This window comes from Etheostoma spectabile, chromosome 16 (genome assembly GCF_008692095.1).
Source record: "Etheostoma spectabile isolate EspeVRDwgs_2016 chromosome 16, UIUC_Espe_1.0, whole genome shotgun sequence".
Classification (NCBI taxonomy): Eukaryota; Metazoa; Chordata; class Actinopteri; order Perciformes; family Percidae; genus Etheostoma; species Etheostoma spectabile.
The window spans coordinates 11027136-11046738 of NC_045748.1; the positions used below are offsets into that span (position 1 = coordinate 11027136).

The following is a 19603-nucleotide window of genomic DNA, read 5'->3' on the forward strand; positions in this document are numbered from 1 at the left end:
TGTGTGTGTGTGTGTGTGTGTGTGTGTGTGTGAGTGAGTGAGTGAGTGAGAGAGTGAGAGAGAGAGAGAGACCTGGAGAGGCTGGCTCAGCAGGCAAAGGCAGGTCTTGGATCTCCCACATCCTCACACTGCCATCTTCAGAGCAGGACATCAGCTCGCTGAAACAGAACCCGTGTCACACATCAGTCTACCGGCAGCATAAATCACAAGCCGTCTTAATGTGTGTATTCAACACATGTCTAAGAAGAGAATTGACCAGGACACACATGCTTATGCAGGACTCATTATGCTTGTTATGTCTGTAGACATTCAGGATATTTGGAATGAACCAATGCTGAGAATGACATTGAAATTAATGATTAAAACGTATATTCAATATTTTTCACAGAAACAACAGAGGTTCCGGGGACGGTTGAGACGGGCACATGTAAAGGCTTTCCTGAAGAGAAGGGTTTATATTTTTTGTGATCTTGATGAGGAACTACTTGATTTTGTGTTTCCTTGCAACATATTAGTGACCTCAAGCTTCCTTTTATTTTTAAATAAAATTCGGTTCAAATTCAGTCAAGATTTGTTTTCAGAAAGCATTTTTTAATTTATTTTGTTAGGGTTTATAGACAAGGCATGCTGGCTGAGACTGCAAGCACTGTATCCTTCATAATGGAAAACTTTCATTACATAAATGTAATCTTAAAAAATAAACTATTTTTCAATTTACGGAACTACGTGTTATGATTTGCCATTTGATGTCTTTTTGTTTGTTGTTGCCGTCTAGTGTCCTGTAAGCCTGGAAAAGATGAACACTATTTGGTGCAAGACACCAACATAAACCAATCAAAGCTTTATTGTATAGTTTTTTAATATTAATGAACAAGTTAATATTCAAGCCATTGCCAAATAAGTTGCTACAAAGCTAATTAAGACTATCAGCTCCACGCAACTCTCTTCATACTCAGTATGACTATGTTCAGAAGATTGTGTCGTCCAGCGACTTTCCCGTACAGAAACTGAAGTGCAGATAATGTATCATAAGGACGCGCCGACAGTTTTGTTGTCATTACTTAAAATTCCTTATTGGGGCAACAGAAACTACGCACTATGGCTTTAAATTAGTAACTGATTGTAATGTTAGTTATTTTCTTTTTTTTGTACATAAAAACTGATGATTAATATTGTACAGGGCTACGTCAGGTTTGTTTTGGTAAAAAAAACAAAAAAACATGACTTCTATTTTTGACAGGTGCACCATGATCCAGATAGCATAATCTAAATACTAAAAGTACTCAGCTTTTGAGTTAGAAGATCATAATATAAAAACAACAATTAGCGGTATTGTGAAGATCTTTAAAGGGGTGATAGAATGCAAAACCGATTTTACACTGTATATGGAATACCGGACAGTTTGGGGGGTAAATAGGACATAAAAAGAAGCTTTAAATCCCATTGACCTGACCTTCCTCTGAAACTCCACATTTGAATCTGCCGCTGAAAAAGGGCGAATCTCAACCAGCCAAAAGATGACGTCAGGATCTCAGAACCATTAGCTTTGTCACGCCCATTACGTTATAGGAGAAACGGTCCAGCCCCAACATCTACACACAGGCCTGACCTGAGACCAGCTCCTAATGGAGCAGCGTTAGCTCAGTTAGATGTCCGACTGAGAACGCTGCTTGTGTACTCTGACGGGATTACTAAGAAGAAAGTTGGAAATTTCCCAGGATAATGACATGAACCAGGGTCGTAAATGCAGAGTTCCAGGCTGTACAAGGAAACGGTGACACTTCTCATAGCTTCCCAAGGAAGCAACCACTTGACGGGCTCGGCTGCTGTTTAAGGAGATCCAGGGAACGTTTTCACACAAAGACAGTTTTCAAAACTTTGGACAATTTAAAGCAGGATTTGCTAAGCTGCTGTGCTGTTCCGACTGTCTGTCATCCCAACAACAGCGTAAGTAGGATTTCGTCATTAACAGTAACATTGGCAATGCTAAGGTATCGTGAGCTAGCATAGGCTGAATGTGTGTTGATAACTGTAATGGCAAAGGGGCTAACGTTTCATTTTCCTAACTGTTCCATTCGAATAAAATACCCGTGTGTTCATGTAGCTCCACTATAGTTCACCATGCATGTTTGTCCACTTTGTCAGGTTCATTTTTATTGTATTTCAGCAAGAAAGCTAACTGCAGCTGAGTAGAATCATGATCGTTGGTTGCTAGCTAGCGCTAGCTGTAACGTTACTCGATAGCTAGTAGACTCTGTTATCCCGTTTGTCGACAACAGACTGGAAACGTTATACATATGATATCTAGTCACATCTCGTGAAACAGTGTGTATATAGCTGCATGTATGATGTTGCAGTTTTTTTATTTCAGAGCAACGCTATGTCACAAGCAAGATGCAGCTTGCCAAACAGATGCTCCGAGTGGTCATCTCGGGGGACAACTGTCTCAAAAGACATCAAGACCGCACATACATACAGGTACCTTTCTAATTATTCTTACAAACCAGACGTCTTATAGTGTTTGTGTAGCATTGTGACTGGGTAGCATGTAGCAGAGCAGTGTTATCTAATGTTCATGATGAGTGAGTGACTTTTATCAAAATGTGAGCCATTACCAACACATTAGTGAATATTTAAAGTAGGATAGAACTATTCATCTGGATATATCGATGGTGATCTCAATCAATTGCATTCTTTTTGTGGGGGGGGGGGGGGGCTGGTGAAAATAATTTGGACAATAGGCAGGAATGTGTTGTATACAACAGGTATGACTGAATGCTAGATTGTGTGTTGACGATGCCTTTGCAGGTATTTACACGCCCTATGAACTTTGTCACAACAAAACAAGTCTTTAGAAAAGGCAAATGTGAATGGGGGACAAATTGTCTGCAGAAACTGGTTTTGTTCAGTGAAGGAGTGAGACACAAACATGGTCTAGGGACATCAAGCCTATGGCGGCCATATAAATGTAAATCATTTCAGATTTAAGCTGCTCCCACTGTAAGACACTTGACAACACTGGTTAGAGCTCTGCTTTGGCACCGCTTAGAGGTTTAGCAACTGCTTTTGCTATGAGTCAACTGGAGTATTTTGCTTGGTGTGTGTAAAAGGTAATACAGTTATGTTACAATATTTATGTTTTTGTTTGATTGTATCTTGCAGCCACAACGGAAGACAGCCAAGGGGAAACTAATGTACAGACGTCTGTTCCCAAAGGCCAACAGGGGAGGTTACACCGTCAAAGAAGTGAAGACAGAGACAAAAGTTTGTAAGTTTAAATATTTTTTTTATTACAAACAAAAAATACTAAATTGCATCTTATCGGCACTCAAAATAACTTTCACACTGCAACAACAACAAATCTGAATGTGCAATGATATAGGGCTAAAATGACTTTTCACACACAACAGGCATGTCTAGACCTGATGCGACTGGTGTTTGAGGGAATCCACGACCCTTCCTTATCTGGAAGCAGTCCTGTGCCCCGGACCGTGTGTGCTCAGCTCGGCAGGGACACCAACCCGACATATGCCCTGAAACATCCAGAAACTCCTCCACGCTGCACGACACAAGAGGGGTCACGGCACGGACACTTTACCAAGAAAACCCAGCACCAGCTCACAAAAGTCCTATGCCCTGTGCTGCATTGCCTACAAAGAGAACAGGGTGTAGTGGACATCACATTTTTTAGATTTAAGAGTAATGATGATTGTTTTGAAACAAAATAAAGTAATTTTGTTGTCTTGATAATACTGGGTTTTTGTAATAATGCTGAATCAATAATCAATGCGTATTGTTATAAACATTTTATTTAGATACTTGAACTGCTAACAGTGGTATCAAATTGGCTTCACCTTTCCATCCATCTGATTCTCAATGGCCTGGTCAACTCTGTAAATATTCATTGCATTTGCAAAGAATATAATTGAGGCACGGATGAAGGCCAGGATGGTGAGCCTACAGGTTATCTCCTCAGGAATCTAGGTCATTCTTATCTTCTGACCTGTAAAAACAAACATAATGAGCCTGTTGTTATTTCAAATGTTGAAGAGCAGAAAGCATAAAGTAGCTGAGTTAATGTATCTTAGTTTATTAACTGAGGTATTTATTGGCAACATATTTTCTCTCTCTGGGGCATGTGTGCACAGTTTCCACAAGAAACACCTGCCAGGTAAGATACTAAATTAGATTACTACATGTTAAGAAGGTAATAATCTCATAGTCAGATGATCTAATCTGCAGATAGTAGTTCCAAGATAACATTAGACGTAGCATACCAAACTGAACAGAAAAAGGCTCCGCCAGCTAAATGGACGTCCTGTTGTAAGATAACATTACTTCTGGGTGGTAAAGAATGTACGTAACTCATAATCACAATCAATCACTATTCAGCAGGAGAGTATACGGTAACAAATGTACATGTGACTAAGAGACTTTCGTTGAGAGCAGCTCTATGAACTGGCCACTAACTTTTCTGCCAACTGGACATCTTGACTGAAATTGCGAGGGTAAAGTTGTAAAATATTTGTCCATGTGCAAATTAATAGTTATGTTGCTTACAAACTAAAAACAAGGCTAATACAAGTTATTCTGGCTACAACACTGAAGTGGGAGTATTACCCAGTGTGACAACAAACCTAATGTTGAAAAAGCAAGTAATGCTAAATGACAAAACTTACCAGTCTGAAGAAGTCATTTCCAATTTACTGGCAGGTTGCTCTCGATGTCAGACCTTCCTCTGATTCAGGCTCAAACAGAACGGAAACATGCTATCGCCACCTTGGATGTTTTAGTCATGGTGTGTGCGCAGCAAAGCTCGTTGCACACCAACCAATCAGCGCGCAGGTTATTTAAATATCATGAGCAGACCATATAGGCAAGAAAGCTCGTTCAAGCCAGGTCAATTTAGCAGGGTGGTGTGAGGGCCAAAGAACAGCTAAAACAACATTTTTAGCCCACAAATGTACATACCCTATCAGGAGACCTCAAAGAACAGCGTGATATACTCTATACAACCATTCTATCACCCCTTTAACCACATTTAACAGGAGTTCTGTGCATCACTGAAGGAATCCAAACCTGCTGATCACAGCTGGGTAGAGATATGCAACTGAGGACAAGGGGTCCCAAGTTGAGATTGTTTTGTTTAAAGGCGTCAATAGCAAAAAAGGTAAGGAACCACTAGCCTAGACTTTTGTCATCATTTTACAATGTAAACAAAGATGTCCAAGGTTTTAAAATGCATCCATGGAGAAATCTGTTCTTACTAACGCTCTAAGAGGAGATCATTAATAGTAGCATACGGTTGCAAATAAAATATTAATTCAAAGAAAAGACTGCTGTGATCCGGAGGCGTTGCGGGCCCCGCGGGCATTCAAGTCAATGCTTGACTTGCCAGAAGCGTGCGTGAAGTGGGGCACCACTCAGCTAAAGATAGGCGAGCCGAGGGCCATCTGGACAGCCAGTCAAAACACCCCTCCCCAGGTGTCGCGTACGCGTCTCCACAACACCACGGACAATGTGACATTCACCTAGAAAGTGGAAAATATAATACATCACAGATCTTTTTTATCAAGAGAACGCCAGAAAGGAGAAGACATGGAGTTAAATTACAGGAGTCCTTGGAGTGGAAGGTAGACACTAGTTTAATAAACACGTATTTGTTCTGCAAAGTACTTGTAAAGACAGACAATAAAATCTGTGAGTCGGGACGCAAGACGCTCCGCTTCTAAGATGCTCCCGGTGTGGTTTGGCGCGTGACGAAAAAAGAAAAAAAGAACACAGCCGGAACGCAGCAGTGACACGCCCAGTGGAAAATGCCTGTAAGAGAGAGGAACTGATATTGTACCTGTCAGATAACAGCATGCTGTGTAAGACATTGGAGTCATGGGCCACCTTCCTGTAGGCCACCACGGTCTTGGTCAGAACGCTGTACACATACAGACCGCTGCCCACAGCTGCAAGGATGAGCTACAAAGCACACACAAAATACAGTTATGGATTACAATAACAAAACAACATAACAATTTTACATGATACCCAATAGGTGCATCCACTCATGCTATCTTCCTCACCGTTCCATTGGTGGTCAGATGTTGAATTGACATCTCACTGGGTTTGGGAGCAGACAAGCGTATTTCGGCCTGGGTGCAAGCTTGTGACTCCTCCCATAGGATGTGCTCATAGGCCATGATGTTCCAATCAATCGCATCCCATAAGATCAACTCGCCCGCATGGGAACCGCTGGCAAAGAGCCCGTCTGAGGAAGACACAGAGCTAAAGTCATATGAACCAATGTAATTTCTCGATATCTCATTGGTGGCCTAAAGGTTAGAGATGCAAGCTTGTGACGGGAGGCCATCGGTTCAATCCCCAGACCAACAGGATAAAATCTGGGTGGGGAAATTCAGGTATGAATGTGGAACTGTGTGAATGAGACCAGGGCGTTCCTGCCAAAGAGAGGCTGCCTCACAGTGAACCTGCCCTTAATAAATAATTTAAATAATTTAAAAAAAATAAACAATAGCTCAAAAACTGAATGAAACCACTCTTTTTCCAAAGATAAGTCAGACTTTCCTGACAGACTGACCACTGACGTTGATGAGAGCTCGAATCCTGTCCTGGTGGTCGGACAGACAGCGGATCTCAGCCACTGACAGGGAGGAATCAGTGGAGTATGTCAGCCTATAAATCACTGCAAAGAAGAAAATATAATGGTCAACATTCTTTAAAGCCATTAAGTTTGGATCTATTGGCACGTAATGAACATTCTTGTCATCAAAACCCCTCTCATACCAATTTCTTTATCCATAGCAGCTGCTATGCAGTTCTTGGGCAGTTCTATCAGAGCAGTTATTCCTGCAAAAAAAAAAAAAAACAATTGTGTGCAAAACGCAATGTCAGGTTTGAGCATAGTCAGTGCAACAATCAACCTGAGGTTTATTGTGACAGATATGTTTTCTTTTGTTTCTCCTGACCAGTGTCGCTGTGGTTCTGTCTGTGACACTGCAGCTGAAAGTCTTTGTTCCACACACACAGTTCTTCCCCGCCGGAGACCCAAACACACAGCCGCTCCAGCACCAGCAAACACTGCGAGAGACACAAAGACGTACGAGATACATGTGCTGTGTAATCTCTCGCGCGCACGCACATCTATGCAGTCCTAATCACAACTTTGCAGATACCAAAGAGGCAACTTCAGATGTCTTGTTTTGTCTGACCAAAAGTCCGAAATCTAAAAAGGTATTCAGTTCCTATTATATATGACCAAGAGAAGCAGTACCTCGTTACATTTGAGAAGCTGTAACCTGCAAATGTGTAGCGTTTTTCACGGTTTTTGCCTAAAAAAAGACCGGAAACGTTTTAATTGATCGTGATAATAGTTGTTGATTAATTTTGTGATGATGTTTATGTGTTACCTCGTGCTTGTGTTGTGCTGGAAGCATTATGGAAATGTTATTAGATCTGACCTAACAACATTGGCATTGTGACTTTGACGTGAAAGGGATTTATTCAGACATTAAACCCACGTGCAAATTGGCATTACATTTATGCAACAAGGTAAATGTCCATAAGAGGCTTATGAATTACCTTTACAGGAGACTGAAGATCTGAAATGGTCTGAACCCTGTTGCCTGTATCAGGGTCCCACAGCTGACAAATCAGTTTAAGGGAAATCCAGTTTGAATTACAAACACAACAATAACATTGGAATGATTTTAGTGCGTGTTTGAATGTAGGCGTCTTTGCTGTGTAGTATAGATGAGGATACACTGAGACTTCGGTCTGAGGAGGCTGTGATGAGCGAGGTGTGCGATGTGAGTCCATTATTACAGGTGAAGGTGGTTATGGCTGTTATTTGCTGGGAATGGCCCCTCAGCTCCTGCAGCCTCTCCCCGGTCTAACAGTCAGAAGGAAAGAAAACAATTAGCGCCACTGTGTTGTGTGCAATTTCACAATACACTGAAATAATCAACTTGCAGCATATTACCTCAACATTCCACACTAAAACAAGGCCATCATCACCTGCTGACGCACATCTGGAAATCAAAGGTGAGAAGGTATGAGTTGTTTTTTGCAAGTAGACTCACAAATACTTCAATATACTTGGCAGACGCATCTTAGACGCAGTCAAACACACCAAGTTAATCTCTATCTGTGGGAGGAATCATTTCCCGTAGGTCCATCACCACCCAAGAAATCTTAAAAAAAAAAAAAGAAACATCTGTTCATCTGTTTCCACCTTCACTTGCCTTCTGACCCTGAACCATCCACACTACCTGTTCCCAAAATCAACAGACAGGATGACCGGATAAAAAAAGAGAGATAAAGTGAGAAGAGAGGAACTGTCAAGGATATATTTTCAGACTTCAAAAGCAATCTGGAGAGAATTTTCTGGCCTTTGCCCCTGACTGTGGACCTGTGTGCAGAGAGGACAAGACCCAGAGGAGGGGGTTATTACTGGAGGAGACCAGGCGTGAAGCACACGCACACGCACACACACACACACACACACACACACACACAAACACTTCTGTTATAAATCCCAATCTGAACACTTATGCAGGCCCACCCTACCATGCCAAAGCGGAGAGCAGGTGCAAAACCTTTATATGTGTGTGTGTGTGTGTGTGTGTGTGTGTGTGTGTGTGTGTGTGTGTGTGTGTGTGGACAGCATTAAAGGCTTTGGTTGTACTGTACTGTGTACACACACAATCACATGGTGGTGATGATTGGGCTCTTGTCATGCTCTGTAAGTTTTCTGTAGGTGAGGATCTACTGTCAATCACACAGGGATAGAGGCCAGCCAAGGGTAGAGAGGAGAGAGGTTAGAAAGAGAAAGGAAAAAAGGACGGGGGGTGGAGGTTGTGGTCTGCTTACCTGAAGTCATCAATCTGCACCAGAAATCGAACAATGTCAAAATGTCCTTTCAGCACCTGCAGCTCAGTGAACCAGTTTTTGGGCTGTTCCTCTCCGATGCACAACACAGAGCTTTTCTGCAGACATAAGAGGGAAAGTAGTGAGACAAACAGGCTGAGGTGCAGAGGTAGACAGTGGACTCCGGCTGAAAGAGTGCAGAGCAGGGACAGATAGTGGTGGAAAGTACATTTGCTCAAGTATTATACTTAGTGCAATCCTAAGGGATTTGTAGTTTAATTATTTCCATTCCCTGCTACTTTATGCTTCTGCTCCACTACATGTCAGAGGGAAATAGTGTGTGTTTTACTGCACAACCCTTATACGACAGCTATGATTACTTTTCAGATTAACATTTACGTTTCAACAATATGATACACTTGTTATATTCAGTGCATTGTTAAAGATGAGAGCTGTGGTCCCCAGCCTTTTTGGTTTGTGAGCTGTTAACACTTTCCCCTCTCAACTCTTTAGAGGATTTTATTTTCAAAGCCTAAAGAGGTCAAACTATCCAATACACAACAAGGAAACAAGGATTCTGCTTAATAAATAGGGCTGTGCATAGCAGCCCTTTGTTTTTTATTCTTTCCAACCGGATTAATAATCTCATGACTCTTCAGATTTATATTATGACCTTTAAAAAGGTTGAGAACGACAGGACTAAACATCTTACCTGTATATAAAGTGCAAAAGAACAGAATAGTTCACTAACACACAAGAACAAAATACATAAATAAAAGTAATGATAGGAAAAAAAATCAGAAACTATTAAGACATCATGATTTAAATGTAAGGAACATTTTTTCCCCGAGGCAAGCTCTTGATAACATCTACATGTACGTACGAGTACATGCAGGGTTAAAAATCCACTTTTTCGTCCATCCAAACGGCTAGTGAATGTTCAAATGTAACCAGCCACTCAAGAGCAAAGTGAAGCCACTACCGGTCACACACATTTTTATCAGCATTTGGTTGGCGGACGGTGCTAATTTTGAACCCTGAGTACATAGATTGTTTTGTTTTGTTTTGTGAAAAGGAAGATGGAGATGGTCAACTTGTCTGGTATTATCAGAACAAATTTGAAAATTAAATTTTAAGATGTTGCTGAAAGATGATGGGAGAGAGAAATATATTTATCTGATAAATATTGATAAGACAAACATTGTTTTCTGACCAGGGGGACAAAGGCCTTTTTAGAATTTAAAAAGTTGAAAACAGCGGTGGAAGAAGTATTCAGACGTCTCACTTAGGGCTGAACGATTAATCGTTTTCAAATGGAAATCGCAATTTGAAAGAACGCGATTGGCTAATCGTGAAGGCCGCAATTAATCTAATATTTAGTTGAATGTTTGGTGTAACATTTGGTTCAACATTATTTATTTTATTATCATCATTATACTGTTTTTTTTATCGGTTAAATGCTGGAATAACGTTGCATTCTGTATCACTTGGAACGCCGGTGATATCACGCTGGAAATTCATAATGCATAATGATAAAAATCAAAAGTACTTCATTTTTTCTGTGAGGGAAATTCATTGACATAATGCAGTTTTCATGGTTATCATTTTATAATGTTCCATGACATGTTGTATCTGTTACACAGACAATATTGAACTTTAGTTCAACTTTTAAAATATATATATATTTTTGCAAAATCATATCTGGCAGAAAAATCGATTTTTGTTTCCTTAAATCCCTAAGCCCTAACCTCACATACTCTTTTACAAGTAAAAGTCCTGCTTTTTCAAATCTTACTTCAGTAAGTCACAAGTGTTATCAGCAAAGTGTATTCTAAGCATAAAAATAAAAGAAAACTATGCAATAATGTAAGCAGCATTTTCATGTTGTAGCCAGCTGCAGTAGAGCTCATTTTACTATTTGATTTACTGTTAAACAATATCTCATATTTCCATATACTCTCTAATATAGGTTTTTAAAATCTCCATCTGCAAATTAACTGCACCTGTCTTGTTTCCCTCGAATGCGGTGAAGTTGCATCATAAAAAATGTAAAATACTCAAGTAAAGTAGCGTTACAAGTACCTCAAGTATAAGTACATGCGTAAATGTACTTAGTTACTTTCCACCAAAGGTCGACAGTCTTTCAAAGAGATGTATTTGCCCAAATAATATTACATAGATACAATATGGATATACCATGGGAAAACATAGAGGTTATCAAAATGACAAGCTCGTTAACAGCTAACGTTAGCCTTAAATGTTAGCTTAACTGAGGTAACGTTAGCTACCGTTACATCTTACCTCCGCTGAACCCTGAGCTTCTCGACCACCGAGAATCCACCGAAGCATCGTGTTTTATCGGTTAACGTCAGCTGAAGGAAACCGAAAGAAGCCACTGTGCATATTTATCTAAATATGAGCCAAAACAAATCTGGAAGAGTAGCTAACCACAAGCGCAGCAAACAAGCTAACGTTACATTATCTCACCACTCATTCGCGTAAACAGAGAAAGCCGAGACGCTTCCGCTTGATCAATTATTGTCCTTTTTTATCACACTTTCGAGAGGACTTAGCTAGAGATGTAACACCACTGCGTTTTGTTGACCGGATAACGTCACCAAAAACTAACGTTAATACAGGAAATTAAGCTAGCTGCATGTTATTCTGTCACGACAACAACAAACCATTCATGTGACTCAAACTACGGAAGCTTTGAGTTGGTTGGACAAAAGTCATTCAGCCCAAAATATACTGGGAAGTGAGTAAAACAGCTGAATTAAAAAAATAAAAAAAACAATGATACAGTCACTGGTTTAACAGCTTATTTTAAAGTTGTTCCTGTGCAGTTTTATAAAGTCCAACTGCATTTACTTGTGTTGTGTTTTATTAATTTATCAAGCTTTCTCTCCACCCTGATATAAAAATAGGACCTTTGTTTTGAATATGATATCGTTTTTTCCACAAAAAAGGGCAAATCACCTCCTCTAAAAGTACTCTAAAAGTATTGAAAATACATCTAGCCTACTGCTTTACCATCATTGAAAAAACATAAATATATGTATATACAAACAGTGTTGCCAGTTTTGACAAAAACCCTAAAAGTTTCCCCAGGACACACCTGTGGTCTTCTGCTTTATCGGTGTAATTAGGCAAAACCAAAATTATAATAAGGATTTATTTAAGTTACATTAAAAGTTAAAAGTTTTGAATGACCAGATGTACACATAAGCTGTGGGAGAAATAATAAATAAATAACCTGACAAATTGAAAATGACATTTGGTTTCAGTGATTGTGTTGACGGTCATTGTGTGTCAAACTAAATCTACACAACTCAGTTCCCTGTTGATCTCAATTATAATACTAAGATGAGAGAACAAGTAAATGTATTTAACCTGAAGTCGGGGGGACACCCATAGGCCTATTAGTACAAAAACTATCTCCCAATTTTTCAACACACCCAAATATATATTATCTGTCTATATGCACTGAAGGTTTCAGGTATACACATCACATGTGTGTGAGCTGCATAATAATTGGACCACAATTGGCTTCCGTACTAGTTAAACTCCTGCTTGGATGTACACAGATTTAAAGGAAGTGCAAAAAAAAAAGTATTCTAGTGTCAAATTCTGCATATACACCATTCTGCACAGTGAAACTCAAACATCCAACAAGATTAAAACATTGTGTCATTCTCCTTTCTACTACTAGATGGCAGTGTGTAACAATCCCATGAGATCAGAGGAAGGTTCCAACTTCTCATAGCTAGGAAAAAACAAGTAGGCCTATTTTTACCAAATGTTACCCTTTGCGTTTTCTAAGTTATATGTATCATTCCTAAAAGACTAAATCAACCCATTTCATTGATTCTCATCCATGAGTTAAACACTATGCCTACAGTTTGCCTTACTTCCCCTCATTTCTCTCCTCCACCCCATGACTTCTGCATTGATGTTGACCTGCTCTCCCTCTATATCTTTCTCCTACATTCTCCTTCTCTTCTTTTCGGTGGCTCCCCTATTAACTCACAGATGCACACACAAACCCTACACACACAGTCACACATCACCCTAGCTGTGTCTACTCCTGCTCCCCTGAATTGAGACAACACGCAGTGTAGGGCCTGTGACCTTCATGGTGGCTCAGATCTGCGGCTGGCACTGATTTCTGATTTAGTGTCGATCCGCCGCGCTTGTCAGGGGCTGCGAGGTGCTTTCCATGCGGTAATAGAAAAGCTCAAGGGCAGCTAGAGAGAGGAGGAGTGTTAGGGAGAGGGATTGGTTGAGATAGAGTGAATGGGTTTTAGATTTGGGGATGGGTGACGCTCTGTTTGTTTAACTATCTGTCAGATATGTGGATGAATAGGTCAAATATGTAGAGAAGTGTTTCCTGTCAGTATATAATGAATGCAAAACATGTTTAAGAATGTGATCCAGGTACAACAAGACCACAGCCATGCTAGCAGCTCTGTGTGGCTGTACTCAGGCACAGTGGTGATTTGAGCTAAATAGCTCTAATGTCAGCAGGATCATAAAAAGATGGCAAACATGCTGACATTAAGGATGTTCCATGTTCTTAGTTTAACGTCAAAGTAATACTCACTACTTAGCACTAAACACAAAGTACAGCTGAGGCTGATGGGTATGCCACTAGTTTTGCAGGCATTTGGTCTTAAATCAAAGTATTGGACACTGATAGTGTTACACGAAAAGTCAGAGAATCAGAGTTACTACCATTCATCCTAAGGTGGGGCATGCATGTCTGTACCAAATGTCATGTCAATCCATTCAACAGCCCAAAAATGTGAACCTCATGGTGGCGCTAGAGGAAAGGTCAGGGGATCACTGAAGTCATCAGGAGTCATCCTATGGGCACAATGAATGTCTGTACAAAATATCACGACAATTCATGTGATAGTTGTTGAGAAATTTCAGTCTGGACCAAAATGGTGGACCAATCAATCAACAAAAAGACACTGTCACCCCACTCAAAACCATAAATGTGAACCTGGCTCCAGAGGAAAAGTCAGAGCATCAACGATAAGGATACATCATCTGGTAACTAATCTGTACAATGATGAAGCCAATTTATCCAGTTGATGTTAAAATATGTCCCAGAATAAGTGAAGAACATGACCTGTTATTGTGCTAAAGGAAAAGTCAGGGAATCACCAAAGTCAATAGGATTCATAATCCAAATTTAGTTGTAATCCAACAGTTGTTGAAGTAGTTCAGGACCAAAGTGTTGAACTAACCGACCCATTAACAGATCAACATTGCCGCTATATGGCTAAAAAATAAGCACATAATGAATGCTATATGGCCAGGATGGTGCCAGGAAATGAAATGGGAAAGTAAAATTATAGAGTGAAGAAGAGAGAAGAGGTAAACAGATTAGCACAGCCAGCGAGGTACGGTAGAGATTTGGGAGTTCACTGGGAAGACATGGGAGGGAAAAGTGAGTGGTCCCTGAGTGCAGCGGCCTCGGCCTGGTGTAGACAAGGTGTCAAATATGACCAATGGCAGGAATCAGCTGAGAGGTGAAGTCATGATGCGATGTCCACCAAAACACTCCCAGCATTGAAGACCAGAGTCAGAGCAGAGCAAAAAGGTCTGCCTGCTCCCTCTTCTTCAGCTACAGCGCCTGTTCCCCCCATCTACACCCTGTAAGGAAAACAAATGGTTATGATGATGGAAAAGGAATTAAGCTGTAATTTAACAATGGGCCAACAAAGGTATTCGATAATGGGCTCCCTCCCTCGCTGTATGGAGGGGTCTTGTAGAAGAGAGAGTCTCATTCTTGACCAACACACTTCACTGTCCCTCTTCATCAGGCTTTCACTGTGTTCTGCTTTGGCTGGCGTGGCCTCTGCCTCACATGGGATCTGCACTCAGACCTCAACACGCAGGAAAGGAACTCAATAAGTCCACAGCTAATGATTCAGCCATAATTCCTGCTATTTATTACAAAATATATGACTCTTTTATGTAACAACATTTCCACAATTTCCCCATAAGTAAACTACACTTTCTCATAATTGCAATTTTACTAATTCATGTGCAATTATTGTATAACACAGTTTGCTATGTCTGACTTGTGTGCATTGACCTTCTCCAATATTTTTATGCTACCAGTATTTATTTATGCCGCAGGAGACTGCACAAGGCATAATCTATTTTAGTCTTATTTAATGTACAGTATTTTTTTTCTGTGTCTGACACTTGTTCATGCTACTTGTACACTCATCTATCTTTGCTCTTGTCTTTGCTGTTGCAAATCGCAATTTCCCCACTGTGGGACAAATAAAGGTTTTCTTATCTTATCTTATCTCAAAAACAACATTTTAGTCTTAATTCATCACATACACACAGTGTGGTGAAATTTAAATACTCCATTGACCCATCCTAAGTTATAGGAGCAGTGGACAGCTAGTTATACAGCATTCAGGGAGGAACTTAGGGTTCAGTGTCTTGCTCGGGGACACTTTGACATGTGGCTCGAGGAGCTTGAGATCAAACCGCCAAGCTTGTGGTCGAGACACAAGCCATGTCTCTTTATTTCACCGAAATGTACAAAAACAGGTCTAAAATAAAAAAAGAAATTTAAGCCTAAAAGTAAATTCTAAAGCAGCTAGGCACTGTAATTTTTAGTAAACCTTACTCAACCGGAATGAAGATTTTGTTGGAGACTGTTGGGGATTAATACACATTTAGTTTATTATTGAATGTTTACAGTTTTCCATGGAAGTGAAGGGACTTGTAGACAATAGAGCTCTTTGGGCACAGATGACTAAACTATGAAACTGGCCATGATGCACGAGATGTAGGAACCACGACTCATCTGCAGTCTGAGTTGCACAATTTCACAGGGACAGCCTTTTCAGTACAACCTCTTTGGAGCAAGGAAACACATTCAGGGAAAGAAAACAGTCTGAACAAGCTCATCTGACATGTTGTCTGACTACATGGACTATGAACCATGAGTCTAATAATAAAGGCTATCTATCTATCTATCTATCTATCTATCTATCTATCTATCTATCTATCTATCTATCTATCTATCTATCTATATGTCAGAAGGCCAAAATGTACATACTTCTTCAGAATGGACGCACTTGAAGTTGGGGCGCCAAACCCATCATAGAGCTGGTGAGATGCAGTGATCTTGCAAGTGAGGATAAGAAATGCTAATTTTCTGAGAGTGTCTCTCAGATCCATTCATGGTGTGATTTGGTCTCGCGCAGTGAGATGAAAGTAAGTGTGTAAAGAATTAAAAGTATTTTTTTTATGAAAGGAATCCACCTTCTTAATTTCTGTTAAGTAGTCGTGTTTTTCGGATCATTGGTTTCGGAAAGTATTAAAAATCTTTCAGACACAGACACACTCCTTGATCCCGATGATGGAAAGACACTGTTCTGACAAGCACTTTGTTTCAAGAAAACTGTGGACTTGAAAAAGTCTGAACTTTAACCTTTAACCGGTCGGTCATTTCTCTCTTCCCACCTTAGCCATGCTAAGATTTTACTTGCAGGTTTTGAAACATCTGTCTCTGAGACGTTTGCCTCTACCTTGAAACAATAAAGGTGGATTGATTTTTCTTTCTTCTTTTTCGGTGGCACCCAAAAAATGAAAAACGACAGCAGCATCTCTTTCCTAAATCGTTGTCCCTGTTTTTCTAGAGCAGTGGTTCTCAAACCTTTTCACATCGAGGACCCATAAACTGACACAAATTAGACCATGGACCCCCATCTGATAAGGCTTTGTCCCAGGGTCCCCTACCTGATTGAATTTTTGCTTTTAGATGTTTTATTACAGAACGTGAATGAAACCCAGGAGCAAAATAGTCACACCATACTGTATGTCATTGTTATGGATGAGATTAATAATGGATGGCATTATAATGAAAATAAAGTAGTCCCCGTTTTGTTGGGGACCCCCTGGAACCCTTTCAAGGACCCCTGGGGGTCCCCAGACCTCACTTTGAGAACCTAGTTCTAGATTATCCACAGACCAAAAGATTCATAATGACTTTTTCTTAAGTAGAGAGTAGTTTCACCAAAACTTTCCACGGGAAATATTTTTTATAACTGATCTTTTAAACCGGTGTGGTGCCATAAGACCTTTTTAAAACCAAGTGCATGTGGATCTGATTAGAATATATATGGCACATAATCCAGAGGGTGATGGTCTAAAGTTGACCAGGGAGGATGCCTGAGTGTAGTCAAGCTTGTCACTTTGATTTGTCACATGCATATGACTGTAATTGCTGTGTTTCAGTCATCATAGGTTAATTATGAGCCCTGACCTATTACATACACACACAGACACACACACACACACACACACACATGTGGATGGAAGGATTGTTTTTGTACAACCCTAAAAGTTATACAGCTCAGTAATGTAAAGCTGCCACTTCTCTTTTACTCTGTATCATCTTCCTCTCTGTCTAACTGATCATCACTGTCTGTCTCTCGCCCCTCCTTCCCTCTCCCTCCTCTCTCCGATCCCCCCCCTCATTTGGTGACCCACTAATGTTCTGTTCATTTTCTCTTATGAATAGATAATGGGCAAAAATCAAATCTCTTCATTTGCATGTAATACAATTAAGACCTTTTCAAACAATGACAAATGGAGGGAGCAGCGAGATGTCAGTCAGCCTCGTCACAGAGAGAGCAAAGACAGCATCGGCGAAGCTCCCCGTTTTAACGAAAATTAATAAAACCTTCAAATAGAATTTTCTCGTCGCCATCTGGCATAACAATCACCAAGACACTCCTAGACTCTGCCCGTCAAATAAGATTAAACTTCTCATGAATTTGGATTCATAACGCCCAGACATGAACCCACCTACATACCTCTACCCACCAAAAAAAACAAAAATTAGATTTTTTTTCTCTATCAATAAATTATGGGATGTGTGACCCAACATTATCTTAATTTCTCTTTGTCTCATTGGTTGATTTAAGGACACGAGATCTTTGGCAAGCAGGTCAGGATCATGTTGTGTTACAGCTGCTACTTAAAGGATAAAGTCTTTCTAAAAGCAATTCTTACACGCCCATGTATATACAATAAAATAGCGTTTGGTTGCTTTATTTGTCCGTACTCTTCAAACTGGCTCTGAAGAGATTCCCTTAATGCTAAACTAAGTTAAGCTAAGCTAAGATAAGCTAACCGGCTGCTGGCTCTAACATCATAATTAAGAGTGGCATCAATCTTCTCAGCTAGCTCTCTGCAAGAAAATGGAAATAGGCCTACAGCATTTCCTAAATTCCTCCAAATTAAGTTTTAAATTATTCATTGTCATATATTCACAGCAATTACAGAAAAGCAGTTGTTGGCAATGGAAATCTCTGGCTCCCACCAACAATTCTCAGTGAATATTAAAAAAAAAAAATTAAATCAGACGTAAAGTACAACATATATGAAATTATATAATATAGGCCTATATTTGTGCTAGACAGGTGTACTGTAATCGCAAATTCTTGAATTGTAATGTAAGAACGTCACAGTCCTCGTTCTGTGCAAAGTGCATTCTCAGGTTCAGCTAAAGTCAATAACAAGCTTTGAGTTAGCCGAATTAAGTGGGCATCACCCAAAGTTTGTCTTTTTGGAATAAAATTTCCGCTACATTTTTCTATCACTGTTTCATGCTGGGCTGAGGTGTAAAGATGGTACCCGAAAGAAGCATTTTGGTGCAAAAATTTTTTAACTATGGAAGATATCAACTTGATTTGACCAATATCACTGCTGAAGCCTCATATTAGCTTCGGCTAAACTTTCAGATGTATTTTTGCAAAGAATAAGGACTATGGATTTTATCACCTTTCTCTTGTTTTGAGTCAGACTCCTTTAGTTCTACATTCTGGATGCCAGCCGAACCTAGCCCCCCCCCCCCACAACATTTGAGGTCGGGAAGTTTGGTCTGGACTTGATCCGTTGTGGAGCGGCCATGCTCAAACCAGAGCTGTTCGGACCAATCAGGGCATTGTCAGGGCGGGCTTTAAACTATGATGGACAGATGATCGATCAACAGCAACGTAATCAACCATGTCATCAAAGATCGCTTGGGTTGAACTCGTTAACAAGGAAGACGGCTGCCTCTGGAGAACTGAGATGTGGAGATTCCGCCATCGCGTCTGTTATAGAAGATATTGATGGTGAAGAAGAAGAGAGAACCGCGACCAAGTCATTTGTCGATCTAAAAAGCTGTTTTTGCCGTCCTTCCTGGAGGGATTTGGCAAAAGTTCAACATACAGTATGTCACATATTCCATTGCTCTGATTGGTTATAGGTCTAGCCATGGGTTAGATAAGAAGCATTCTAATGTTTGTACGCTAATTATAAAGCTAGAGCCAGCAGCCGGTAAGCTTAGCTTAGCATAAAGAATGGAAATGGGGAGAAACGGCCTGGCTCTGTCTAAAAGTACCAATCTACCAGCACATCTGAAGCTCAAACTCTATTTTTGCTCTGTATATTTGTTCTGTCAAGAAAGCAAATGAAATGTCAAACTATTTTCAGAATTTTGTTAAAAAAGTCACAATAATGTGGACATGTAATTAATTTGATTACTAAAAACAGTTGCCTGATGCATGATCATGATTATAAATTCACATAATTTCATTCAGAAATGATGTAATCTTACAAAATTATAAACATGTGGACAGAAACACAACGTCGATATACAGACACACACAAACTCTCTCTCTCTCTCTCTCTCTCT

General features: G+C 40.1%; 1 protein-coding gene across 2 annotated transcripts in view; it reads right to left on the reverse strand.

Moving 5' to 3' along the window:
* The window catches only part of wdr41 (WD repeat domain 41), a 21125-nt gene extending 2521 nt beyond the window's left edge, over window positions 1–18604 (reverse strand). The window contains exons 1-13 of one of the 2 annotated variants that reach the window (XM_032539371.1): window positions 18594–18604; window positions 11365–11525; window positions 11179–11249; window positions 8881–8996; window positions 7991–8039; window positions 7772–7900; window positions 7591–7653; window positions 6978–7089; window positions 6796–6858; window positions 6590–6694; window positions 6075–6259; window positions 5849–5970; window positions 73–158 (exon numbers count right to left, since the gene is read on the reverse strand). In XM_032539371.1, coding sequence (XP_032395262.1) covers window positions 73–158; window positions 5849–5970; window positions 6075–6259; window positions 6590–6694; window positions 6796–6858; window positions 6978–7089; window positions 7591–7653; window positions 7772–7900; window positions 7991–8039; window positions 8881–8996; window positions 11179–11226 — 1078 coding nt within the window. In that variant the 5' untranslated portion in view covers window positions 11227–11249; window positions 11365–11525; window positions 18594–18604. Of the gene's footprint in view, window positions 1–72; window positions 159–5848; window positions 5971–6074; window positions 6260–6589; window positions 6695–6795; window positions 6859–6977; window positions 7090–7590; window positions 7654–7771; window positions 7901–7990; window positions 8040–8880; window positions 8997–11178; window positions 11250–11364; window positions 11588–18593 lie in introns of those variants that run through there. The other variant, XM_032539370.1, reaches the window with a different exon arrangement.
* Between the last annotated feature and the right edge of the window lie 999 nt (window positions 18605–19603).